The following is a 13,293-nucleotide window of genomic DNA, read 5'->3' as shown; positions in this document are numbered from 1 at the left end:
AGCGCCCAAACATCAGCTGGAAGGAGAGATATACATTATCATTTATCCTCTTGCCTCCTAATTTCCCAATATCAAAGTCTCATATTCATGAAATGTTTAGGGGCAGAAACATGTGTCATGAGTCAGGCGTTAGGGGTCAAGGGTTAGGGGTCAGGGCTCACAGGGAAGCTGATCTCCTCCTCCAGAACTTTGTCTCCAACCACCTGAGGAGAAGAGAGGTCAGACGTTCCTTAGATACCGTTCTAATGGAGGAATACCCTGTTATCAGACTCACGTGGCGTAAGTTATTATTAATTGAACCTTTATTAAAGCAGGGAGGACGTTGAGACGAGGACGAACCTGACAGAAGAGCTGGTGGTTGTCCTCAGACACCAGTAGGAGACAGCAGCACTGAGACTGGGTCTGCTGCTGCAACTGAGGAGACAAAACAACCAGTACATGACGAATAATACATACACATTATCTCATCAATACATGACTAATAATACATACACATTATCTCATCAATACATGACTAATAATACATACACATTATCTCATCAATACATGACTAATAATACATACACATTATCTCATCAATACATGACTAATAATATATACACATTATCTCATTAGTACATGACTAATAATACATACACATTATCTCATCAATACATGACTAATAATACATACACATTATCTCATCAATACATGACTAATAATATATACACATTATCTCATCAATACACCAATATTTCATTATATCAGCTTGTCCATCAAAGCAGAGTCTCTTAATCAGAAATCCATCCGTCCATTCGTGCCTGCCTTGGTCCACCCAGTTTTAAATAAGTGTGGATGTGTTCTGTCCACATCTCTCTAACTCTGCTGTCCACATATCTCTAACTCTGCTGTCCACATATCTCTAACTCTGCTGTCCACATATCTCTAACTCTGCTGTCCACATCTCTCTAACTCTGCTGTCCACATCTCTCTAACTCTGCTGTCCACATCCCTGTAACTCTGCTGTCCACATATCTCTAACTCTGCTGTCCACATCTCTCTAACTCTGCTGTCCACATCTCTCTAACTCTGCTGTCCACATCCCTGTAACTCTGCTGTCCACATCCCTGTAACTCTGCTGTCCACATATCTCTAACTCTGCTGTCCACATATCTCTAACTCTGCTGTCCACATCTCTCTAACTCTGCTGTCCACATCTCTCTAACTCTGCTGTCCACATCTCTCTAACTCTGCTGTCCACATCCCTGTAACTCTGCTGTCCACATCCCTGTAACTCTGCTGTCCACATATCTCTAACTCTGCTGTCCACATATCTCTAACTCTGCTGTCCACATCTCTCTAACTCTGCTGTCCACATCTCTCTAACTCTGCTGTCCACATCTCTCTAACTCTGCTGTCCACATCTCTCTAACTCTGCTGTCCACATCTCTCTAACTCTGCTGTCCACATCTCTCTAACTCTGCTGTCCACATCTCTCTAACTCTGCTGTCCACATCTCTCTAACTCTGCTGTCCACATCTCTCTAACTCTGCTGTCCACATCTCTCTAACTCTGCTGTCCACATCTCTCTAACTCTGCTGTCCACATCCCTCTAACTCTGCTGTCCACATATCTCTAACTCTGCTGTCCACATCTCTCTAACTCTGCTGTCCACATATCTCTAACTCTGCTGTCCACATCTCTCTAACTCTGCTGTCCACATCTCTCTAACTCTGCTGTCCACATCTCTTTAACTCTGCTGTCCACATCTCTCTAACTCTGCTGTCCACATATCTCTAACTCTGCTGTCCACATCTCTCTAACTCTGCTGTCCACATCCCTGTAACTCTGCACAGTCATACAACATACAGTACAAAGCATACACAGCAAACTGTGTGTGTGTATGTCAGTGTGTGTGTGTGTGTCAGTGTGTGTGTCAATGTGTGTGTGTGTGTGTGTGTGTGTGTGTGTGTGTGTGTGTGTGTGTGTGTGTGTGTGTGTGTGTGTGTGTGTGTGTGTGTGTGTGTGTGTGTGTGTGTGTGTGTGTGTGTGTGTGTGTGTGTGTGTGTGTGTGTGTGTGTGTGCGTCGTGGCTCTAGGAATCAGACTCGTTCTGTGCTGCTGTGCCTGTGTGATGCGACCTGTCGTGCCAAGTGCTGTAAGCCACCCGCAGTGCTGTGTGTGTACGACTGTGTAGGACCGTGTGTGTGTGGTATCAGTGTGCAGGAGACGAGGGCGTGCAATTGTGTGTTTGTAATTTATATTTATTATGGATTCCCATGTTGTTAATTGTTTTTTTTAGCTAGCTACTCTTCCTGGGGTTCCGCAAAATGAAGGCAGTTATACAATTTTAAAAACATTACAATACATTCATTACAGAATTCACAACACACTAAGCGTGTGCCCTCAGGCCCATACTCCACTACCACATATCTACAACACAAAATCCATCTGTACGTGTGTGTATAGTGCATATTTTATCATGTGTGTGTGTGCATGTGTCCGTGCCTATGTTTGTGTCTCTTCACAGTCCCCGCTGTTCTATAAGGTGTATTTTTATCTGTTTTTTAAATCTAATTCTACTGCTTGCCCCAAACAGATTCTACTGTTACCTGATGTGGAATAGAGGGGGGGGGGTAAGCAGTAAGCAATTAATAGCAGCATACTAGTCTCAGCCTACTGATAATGACTCATCTAATGTGTAACTGTGATTGTTGTTACTGTATTGTATTGTGTGCTTGTGTTTGTTTTAAACACTGACTATTTCCTGCTGACCTCTTGCCCTCACTTCTCTTCCTCAACAGTGGGCAACACATTCCATTAAATGAAAAGCCAAAATTATTATGACATCCTGGCATTTATTAAAGCATACTCAATTTTCGAAAATTCACCTACTATAAAGCTTTATTTTTTCGCATACCCAAATGTCTACAATTTAGAACGCAACTACGGGTATTCGGACATCAGCAATTTTTCTATATATCTGAGTATGTTCAAAAGCACAGGCCAAAACAATTACTTTTTTAAATTGAGTTTTTTAATGGTTATTTGTAAAAAACCAAATAGTCGACAAAATTGTATATGTTCAGAATAGAGGGTGTAAAGGATAGTGTGTGTGTGTGTGTGTGTGTGTGTGTGTGTGTGTGTGTGTGTGTGTGTGTGTTCTTCATGTGTACAGGGATAGGTATGACATCTACAGTACTTACATAATTGATTACTTTGAGCTGAAGAGTAGTTGCATCAAGGTCATACAGCTCACCTAAGAGAGAGAGAGAGATAGATAGATAGATAGAAAGAGGAGACAAAGAGAGAGAGGGAGTCAGAGAGAATGAGACAGAGAGAGAGGGAGTCAGAGAGACAGAGAGAGAGATACATAGAAAGAGAGAGAGTCAGAGAGATAGAGACAGAGAGAGAGAGATAGATAGAAAGAGAGAGTCAGAGAGATAGAGACAGAGAGAGAGAGATAGATAGAAAGAGAGAGACAGAGAGAGAGAGGGAGTCAGAGAGATAGAGACAGAGAGAGAGGGAGTCAGAGAGACAGAGAGAGAGATACATAGAAAGAGAGAGAGAGTCAGAGAGAGAGAGATAGATAGAGAGTCAGAGAGATAGAGACAGAGACAGAGAGAGAGATAGATAGAAAGAAAGAGAGAGATTCAGAGAGATAGAGACAGAGACAGTGTCATGTCCTGACCAGTATAAGGCGTTATTTGTTATTGTAGTTTGGTCAGGACATGTCAGGGGGTATTTGTTTTATGTGGTACGGGGTTTAATGGGATATGTATTTATGTAAGAGGGGTGTTTGATTTATGTGTTCCGGGGTGTTGGGTATGTTCTTGTGTTTGTATTTCTAAGGGGCTGTTCTAGTTTTGTATTTCTGTGTTGGCCTGGTATGGCTCTCAATCAGGAACAGCTGTACATCGTTGTTTCTGATTGGGAGTTATACTTAGGGAGCCTGTTTTCACCTGTCACTTTGTGGGAAGTTGTTGTTTGCATAGCTGTGTGTGTGTAGCCTGCAATCCTGTTCGTTCGATCGTTTTCTTGTTTTGTTTGGTTTGTGTTCAATAAAAGTCACTATGAGCACTCGACCCGCTGTGCCTTGGTCCACTACGTACAACGACCGTTACAGAGAGAGAGAGAGGGTCAGAGAGATAGAGAGAGATAGAGATAGATAGAGAGATAGAGAGAGAGGGTCAGAGAGATAGAGAGAGAGGGGGGTTACAGATAAAAAAAATGAAAAACGATGAGAGGAAATGTGTAATAAACCAAGGAAGACGAAAGGAAAGAATGAATGAAGTGGGACAGAGAAGCAACCAGGGAGGGTTAGGGTTGGACAGAAGAGACAGAGGGTTAGAAACCTGAGACTAAAATTGAAGACAAGACAAAGAAGAGAAGGAGAGGAAGAGGATGACGCTGTGGTCCTGACCACTGATGGAGAGACAGAATTATACAGAGGAGAAGTGGAATGAGGGGAGAAGGAAAGAGCAATAAAGGGTGTGTGTGTGTGTGTGTGTGTGTGTGTGTGTGTGTGTGTGTGTGTGTGTGTGTGTGTGTGTGTGTGTGTGTGTGTGTGTGTGTGTGTGTGTGTGTGTGTGTGTATCTATATATATATATATATATATATATATATATATATATATATATATACAGTTGAAGTCGGAAGTTTACATACACCTTAGCCAAATACATTTAACCTCAGTTTTTCACAATTCCTGACATTTAATCAGAGTAAAAATTCCCTGTCTTAGGTCAGTTAGGATCACCACTTTATTTTAAGAATGTGAAATGTCAGAATAATAGTAGAGAGAATGACTTATTTCAGCTTTTATTTCTTTCATCACATTCCCAGTGGGTCAGAAGTTTACATACACTCAATTAGTATTGCCTTTAAATTGTTTAAATTGGGTCAAACGTTTCAGGTAGGCTTCCACAAGCTTCCCACCAACAAGTTGGGTGAATTTTGGCCCATTCCTCCTGACAGAGCTGGTGTAACTGAGTCAGGTTTGTAGGCCTCCTTGCTCGCACATGCTTTTACAGTTCTGCCCACACATTTTCTATAGGATTGAGGTCAGGGCTGTGTGATGGCCACTCCAATACAGTGACTTTGTTGTCCTTAAGCCATTTTTCCACAACTTTGGAAGTATTCTTGGGGTCATTGTCCATTTGGAAGACCCATTTGCGACCAAGCTTTAACTTCCTGACTGATGTCTTGAGACGTTGCTTCAATATATCCACATCATTTTCCATCCTCATGATGCCATCTATTTTGTGTGTGCACCAGTCCCTCCTGCAGCAAAGCACCCCCACAATATGATGCTGCCACCCCCGTGCTTCACGGTTGGGATGGTGTTCTTCGGCTTGCAAGCATCCCCCTTTTTCCTCCATACATAACGATGGTCATTATGACCAAACAGTTCTATTTTTGTTTCATCAGACCAGAGGACATTTCTCCAAAAAGTACGATCTTTGTCCCCATGTGCAGTTGCAAACCGTAGTCTGTCTTTTTTATGGCTGTTATGGAGCAGTGGCTTCTTCTTTGCTGAGCGGCCTTTCTGGTTATGTCGATGTAGGACTCGTTTTACTGTGGATATAGATACTTTTGTACCTGTTTCCTCCAGCATATTCACAAGGTCCTTTGCTGTTGTTCTGGGATTTATTTGCATTTTTCACACCAATGTACGTTCATTTCTAGGAGACAGAATGCGTCTCCTTCCTGAGTGGTAAGACGGCTGCGTGGTCCCATGGTGTTTATACTTGCATACTATTGTTTGTACAGATGAACGTGGTACCTTCAGTCATTTGGAAATTGCTCCCAAGGATGAACCAGAATTGTGGGGGTCTACAATTTTTTTCTGAGGTCTTTCTTCTCTTTCTTTCTTTTGATTTTCCCATGATGTTAAGCAAAGAGGCACTGAGTTTGAAGGTAGGCCTTGAAATACATCCACAGGTACACCTCCAATTGACTCAAATTATGTCAATTAGCCTATCAGAAGCTTCTAAAGCCATGACATCATTTTCTGGAATTTTCCAAGCTGTTTAAAGGCACAGTCAACTTAGTGTATGTAAACTTCTGACCCACTGGAATTGTGATACAGTGAATTATAAGTGAAATAATCTGTCTGTAAACAATTGTTGGAAAAATTACTTGTGTCATGCACAAAGTAGATGTCCTAACCGACTTGCCAAAACTATAGTTTGTTAACAAGAAATTTGTGGAGTGGTTGAAAAACAAGTTTTAATGACTCCAACCTAAGTGTATGTAAATTTCCGACTTCAACTGTATATATATATATATATACAGTATATACAGCAGTAAGCTTTATTAACAGCTAGTCAGTTTTATTATGCATGAGTTTCTAGGCAGCGTTTTAGCAAAGCTGGAAAAGACAGTATTTACCCTGTTTTCACATTCCTGTTGTTATTCACAGATTCATCCCTCTTTTGACAGATGCATCCATACCGTTCTTCTGCATTACATGACCCAAGAGAGATGTGTGTGTGTGTGTGTGTGTGTGTGTGTGTGTGTGTGTGTGTGTGTGTGTGTGTGTGTGTGTGTGTGTGTGTGTGTGTGTGTGTGTGTGTGTGTGTGTGTGTGTGTGTGTCTGTGTGTGTGTGTGTGTGTGTGTGTGTGTGTGTGTGTGTGTGTGTTGTACCACACAGCTGTAGAATCTTGCGGTCCAGGTCACAGTAGTCTGTGGGGTCGGGCCGGAGCAGTGCATTGTGGGGCTGGATCGGTGACAGGCTTACAAGAGACTTCTGATTGGCCGACTGCAGGGTCCGTACCCTCCTACAAGCTACAGCCGCCTACACACATGCGCACACGCACACACACACGCACACACACACACACACACACACACACACACACACACACACACACACACACACACACACACACAGATGCGTGTCAGGGGACTGGAGCCCTAAAATCCATCCTATTACTACACAGCTATAAAACAGATCAATAAAACAGACTAATAAAACAGATCAAGTCATTGGAAAACTCTGTCAGTGGCTTTACAGTACACCAATAGACTTACCGTCTCTGAGCTACCCACACTGCTTCATAGACAGTGTTTGTAGGTCTCTGTGGGTGTGTCTCTGTGTGTGTCCTTGTGGGTATTATTCTGTGGGTGTGTCTGTGGGTATTATTCTGTGGGTATTATTCTGTGGGTGTCTCTGTGGGTATTATTCTGTGGGTATTATTCTGTGGGTGTCTCTGTGGGTATTATTCTGTGGGTATTATTCTGTGGGTATTATTCTGTGGGGATTATGCTGTGGGGATTATTCTGTGGGTGTATCTGTGGGTATTATTCTGTGGGTATTATTCTGTGGGTGTCTCTGTGGGTATTTCTGTGGGTATTATTCTGTGGGTGTCTCTGTGGGTATTACTCTTTCTGTGGGTATTATTCTGTGGGTATTATTCTGTGGGTATTATTCTGTGGGTGTCTCTGTGGGTATTATTCTGTGGGTGTCTCTGTGGGTATTATTCTGTGGGTATTTTTCTGTGGGTGTGTCTCTGTGGGTATTATTCTGTGGGTGTCTCTGTGGGTATTATTCTGTGGGTGTATCTGTGGGTGTCTCTGTGGGTATTATTCTGTGGGTGTATCTGTGGGTGTCTCTGTGGGTATTATTCTGTGGGTGTCTCTGTGGGTATTATTCTGTGGGTGTCTCTGTGGGTATTATTCTGTGGGTGTCTCTGTGGGTGTCTCTGTGGGTATTACTCTGTGGGTGTTTCTGTGGGTATTATTCTGTGGGTATTATTCTGTGGGTGTCTCTGTGGGTATTATTCTGTGGGTATTATTCTGTGGGTGTCATTCTGTGGGTATTATTCTGTGGGTGTCTCTGTGGGTATTATTCTGTGGGTATTATTCTGTGGGTATTATTCTGTGGGTATTATTCTGTGGGTATCTCTGTGGGTATTATTCTGTGGGTGTCTCTGTGGGTATTATTCTGTGGGTATTATTCTGTGGGTGTCTCTGTGGGTATTATTCTGTGGGTATTATTCTGTGGGTATCTCTGTGGGTATTATTCTGTGGGTGTCTCTGTGGGTATTATTCTGTGGGTATTATTCTGTGGGTATTATTCTGTGGGTATCTATGTGGGTATTATTCTGTGGGTGTCTCTGTGGGTATTATTCTGTGGGTATTATTCTGTGGGTATTATTCTGTGGGTGTCTCTGTGGGTATTACTCTGTGGGTGTCTCTGTGGGTATTATTCTGTGGGTATTATTATGTGGGTATTATTCTGTGGGTATCTCTTTGATTATTATTCTGTGGGTATTATTCTGTGGGTATCTCTGTGGGTATTACTCTGTGGGTGTCTCTGTGGGTATTATTCTGTGGGTATTATTCTGTGGGTATTATTCTGTGGGTATTATTCTGTGGGTATTATTCTGTGGGTATCTCTGTGGGTATTACTCTGTGGGTGTCTCTGTGGGTATTATTCTGTAGGTATTATTCTGTGGGTATTATTCTGTGGGTATTACTCTGTGGGTATTATTCTGTGGGTATTATTCTGTGGGTATTATTCTGTGGGTATCTCTGTGGGTATTATTCTGAGGGTGTCTCTGTGGGTATTATTCTGTGGGTATTATTCTGTGGGTATTATTCTGTGGGTATTATTCTGTGGGTATCTCTGTGGGTATTATTCTGTGGGTGTCTCTGTGGGTATTATTCTGTGGGTATTATTCTGTGGGTATTATTCTGTGGGTGTTTCTTACATGTTTCTCCAGAGTGTTGAGGTGTTGTTCGTCTTGATCACTCAGCGGTTTACAGCCAACCTATGACAGAGCAGAGCATGTTAGAGACACGTGACACAACTGTGTGTCCAGCAAACCTTTAGCTGTTTAAAGATTAACTACCACTTAAAAGAGAGCTCCTCAGCCCACACACACACACACACACACGCACGCACACACACACACACACACACACACACACACACACACACACACACACACACACACACACACACACACACACACACACACACACACAGTGGTATATATAGAGTGTAGAATGTGTGACATCGGTACATAGAGTGTATATAGAAGTGAATAGTGTTTCAGCTCCATAATATGTTTGTCCGTGTGTGTGTATGTGTGTGTGTGTGTGTGTGTGTGTGTGTGTGTGTGTGTGTGTGTGTGTGTGTGTGTGTGTGTGTGTGTGTGTGTGTGTGTGTGTGTGTGTGTGTGTGTGTGTGTGTGTGTGTGTGCGTACGTTTGTGTGTGACCTGGGACCGCTGGGAATGCAGCCTGCTGAACCCTAACCCCTGACCCCTAGGGGGATTCGTGACAGTGGAACAGAGCAGAGACCCTAGAGGCCAACACAATGACTAATGAAGCCCTCAGAGAGAAAGAGATGGGGGGGGAAAGTTGCTTTAGTTTTTCAGACCAGCTCTGTCACAATATGTCGGTCTGGGTTTGTGTGTGGCACTCACCAGTAAGACTGCGATGACCGGTCCTTGTTCCTGGTCCAGGAGAGGAATTACCACAGCTGAGAGAGAGAGAGAGAGAGAGGAGGGGAGAGGAGAGGAGAGGAGAGGAGGAGAGAGAGAGAGAGAGAGAGAGAGAGAGAGAGAGAGAGAGGGGGAAAGGAGGGGAGAGAGAGAGAGAGAGAGCGAGAGAGAGAGAGAGAGAGAGAGAGAGAGAGAGAGAGAGAGGAGGGGAAAGGAGGGGAGAGCAGAGAGAGAGAGAGAGGAGGGGAGAGGACGGGAAAGGAGGGGGGAGAGAGAGAGAGAGAGAGGAGGGGAAAGGAGGGGAGAGCAGAGAGAGAGAGAGAGAGAGAGGAGGGGAGAGGACGGGAGAGCAGAGAGAGAGAAGAGGCGAGAGGAGAGAGAGAAGAGGAGAGAGGAGAGAGAGAGAGGGAGAAGAGGAGAGAGGAGAGAGAGAGGGAGAAGAGGAGAGAGATCTAATGTAACGTTAGATTCTATTGTTTCATTTGAGCCTCCCTCTCTCTGCTGGTCCATTTTCATCTCCCTCTCCTTATCCCCCCCCCTCTCTCCCTCTCCCCCCCCCTCTCTCTCACTCCCATGTTGTTCCACAACTCCCTCTGCAATCATCATCTCTTGTTCCCTATTTTCTCTTCATCCTTTCTTCCTTTGACACCTCCACACCCTCCTCCTCCTACACCTCCACACCCTCCTCCTACTCTGACACCTCCACACCCTCCTCCATTCTCTGACACCCCCACACCCTCCTCTTCCTCTTCCTCTGACACCTCCGCACCCTCCTCTTCCTCTGACACCTCCACACCCTCCTCCTCCTCTGACACCTCCACACCCTCCTCTTCCTCTGACACCTGCACACCCTCCTCCTCCTCTGACACCTACACACCCTCCTCTTCCTCTGACACCTCCACACCCTCCTCCTCCTCTGACACCTCCACACCCTCCTCTTCCTCTGACACCTCCACACACTCCTCTTCCTCTGACACCTCCACACACTCCTCCTCCTCTGACACCTCCACACCCTCCTCTTCCTCTGACACCTCCACACCCTCCTCCTCCTCTGACACCTCCACACCCTCCTCTTCCTCTGATACCTTCACACCCTCCTCTTTCTCTGACACCTCCACACCCTCCTCCTCCTCTGACACCTCCACACCCTCCTCTTCCTCTGACACCTCCACACCCTCCTCCTCCTCTGACACCTCCACACCCTCCTCTTCCTCTGACACCTCCACACACTCCTCCTCCTCTGACACCTCCACACCCTCCTCTTCCTCTGACACCTCCACACCCTCCTCCTCCTCTGACACCTCCACACCCTTCTCCTCCTCCTTTGACACCCCCACACCCTTCTCCTCCTCCTCTGACACCCCCACACCCTCCTCCTCCTCTGACACCTCCACACCATCCTCCTCCTCTGACACCTCCACACCCTCCTCCTCCTCTGACACCTCCACACAATTTTTCTCGGCTCATCCCCAACCACCCTCACTGCATGACAGTGTGAAAGCCTACACACACAAATGTAAGCACACAGACAGACAGACAGACAGACAGACAGACAGACAGACAGACAGACAGACAGACAGACAGACAGACAGACAGACAGACCTCGTCTGTGGGGTGGGAGGGGCGCGGCAAGGCTGCTCCTGTGTTTCTCGTGTATCTCTGAGGGAGGTAGACCTGCACACACACACCTCTTCAACTGACCCACCATATCCCTGAGAAACACAGAGGGGGGATGTTAGAACACCCATACACAGAGGGGGGATGTTAGAACACCCATACACAGAGGGGGGATGTTAGAACACAACCCATATACAGAGGGGGGACGTTAGAACACCCATACACAGAGGGGGGATGTTAGAACACCACCCATACACAGAGGGGGGACGTTAGAACACCACCCATACACAGAGGGGGGGACGTTAGAACACCCATACACAGAGGGGGGATGTTAGAACACCACCCATATACAGAGGGGGGACGTTAGAACACCCATACACAGAGGGGGGATGTTAGAACACCACCCATACACAGAGGGGGGATGTTAGAATACCCATACACAGAGGGGGATGTTAGAACACCACGCATACACAGAGGTGGGATGTTAGAACACCACCCATACACAGAGGGGGGACGTTAGAACACCACCTATACACAGAGGGGGGACGTTAGAACACCACCCATACACAGAGGGGGGATGTTAGAACACCACCCATACACAGAGGGGGGACGTTAGAACACCAACACAGAGGGGGGATGTTAGAACACCACCAATACACAGAGGGGGGACGTTAGAAGACCACCCATACACAGAGGGGGGATGTTAGAACACCACCCATACACAGAGGGGGACGTTAGAACACCACCCATACACAGAGGGGGGGACGTTAGAACACCCATACACATAGGGGGGATGTTAGAACACCACCCATACACAGAGGGGGACGTTAGAACACCACCCATACACAGAGGGGGGGACGTTAGAACACCACCCATACACAGAGGGGGGATGTTAGAACACCATCCACACACAGAGGGGGGACGTTAGAACACCACCCATACACAGAGGGGGAAGTTAGAACACCCATACACAGAGGGGGGACGTTAGAACACCCATACACAGAGGGGGATGTTAGAACACCACCCATACACAGAGGGGGGATGTTAGAACACCACCCATACACAGAGGGGGACGTTAGAACACCACCAAAACACAGAGGGGGGACGTTAGAACACCACCCATACACAGAGGGGGGACTTTATAACACCCATACACAGAGGGGGGACGTTAGAACACCACCCTTACACAGAGGGGGGATGTTAGAACACCACCAATACACAGAGGGGGTATGTTAGAACACCACCCATACACAGAGGGGGGACGTTAGAACACAACACATACACAGAGGGGGGACGTTAGAGCACCACCCATACACAGAGGGGGGACGTTAGAACGCCCATACACAGAGGGGGGATGTTAGAACACCACCCATACACAGAGGGGGGACGTTAGAACACCACCCATACACAGAGGGGGGATGTTAGAACACCCATACACAGAGGGGGGATTTTAGAACACCACCCATACACAGAGGGGGGATGTTAGAACACCCATACACAGAGGGGGGACGTTAGAACACCCATACACAGAGGGGGGATTTTAGAACACCACCCATACACAGAGGGGGGACGTTAGAACACCACCCATACACAAAGGGGGGATGTTAGAACACCACCCATACACAGAGGGGGGACGTTAGAATACCACCCATACAATGAGGGGGGACGTTAGAAAACCACCCATACACAGAGGTGGGATGTTAGAACACCACCCATACACAGAGGGGGGACGTTAGAACACCCATACACAGAGAGGGACATTAGAACACCACCCATACACAGAGGGGGGACGTTAGAACACCACCCATACACAGAGGGGGGACGTTAGAACACCCATACACAGAGGGGGATGTTAGAACACCACCCATACACAGAGGGGGGACGTTAGAACACCACCCATACACAGAGGGGGGACTTTATAACACCCATACACAGAGGGGGGACGATAGAACACCACCCATACACAGAGGGGGATGTTAGAACACCACCCATACACAGAGGGGGGATGTTAGAACACCACCCATACACAGAGGGGGGACGTTAGAAAACCACACATACACAGAGGGGGGACGTTAGAACACCACCCATACACAGAGGGGGGACGTTAGAACACCCATACACAGAGGGGGGATGTTAGAACACCACCCATACACAGAGGGGGGATGTTAGAACACCACCCATACACAGAGGGGGGATGTTAGAACACCCATACACAGAGGGGGATGTTAGAACACCACCCATA

The 13,293-nt window shown here is 46.2% G+C and overlaps 1 protein-coding gene across 4 annotated transcripts in view; it reads right to left on the bottom strand.

Moving 5' to 3' along the window:
* The window catches only part of LOC106581426 (cGMP-dependent 3',5'-cyclic phosphodiesterase), a 294,095-nt gene that overhangs the window by 20,032 nt on the left and 260,770 nt on the right, over positions 1-13,293 (bottom strand). For all 4 annotated transcript variants that reach the window (XM_045704010.1, XM_045704013.1, XM_045704012.1 and 1 more), the window contains 8 exons: positions 11,037-11,146; positions 9,417-9,472; positions 8,698-8,757; positions 6,629-6,779; positions 3,185-3,237; positions 340-414; positions 162-203; positions 1-16 (listed from right to left, as the gene is read on the bottom strand). The exon at positions 1-16 is cut by the window's left edge and continues 53 nt beyond it. In XM_045704010.1, coding sequence (XP_045559966.1) covers positions 1-16; positions 162-203; positions 340-414; positions 3,185-3,237; positions 6,629-6,779; positions 8,698-8,757; positions 9,417-9,472; positions 11,037-11,146 — 563 coding nt within the window. The remainder of the gene's footprint in view (positions 17-161; positions 204-339; positions 415-3,184; positions 3,238-6,628; positions 6,780-8,697; positions 8,758-9,416; positions 9,473-11,036; positions 11,147-13,293) is intronic.

The sequence above is a fragment of the Salmo salar genome, chromosome ssa20, assembly GCF_905237065.1.
Source record: "Salmo salar chromosome ssa20, Ssal_v3.1, whole genome shotgun sequence".
Classification (NCBI taxonomy): Eukaryota; Metazoa; Chordata; class Actinopteri; order Salmoniformes; family Salmonidae; genus Salmo; species Salmo salar.
Note: the sequence above shows the minus strand (reverse complement) of the source record. Positions and strands in the feature narration are given on the sequence as shown.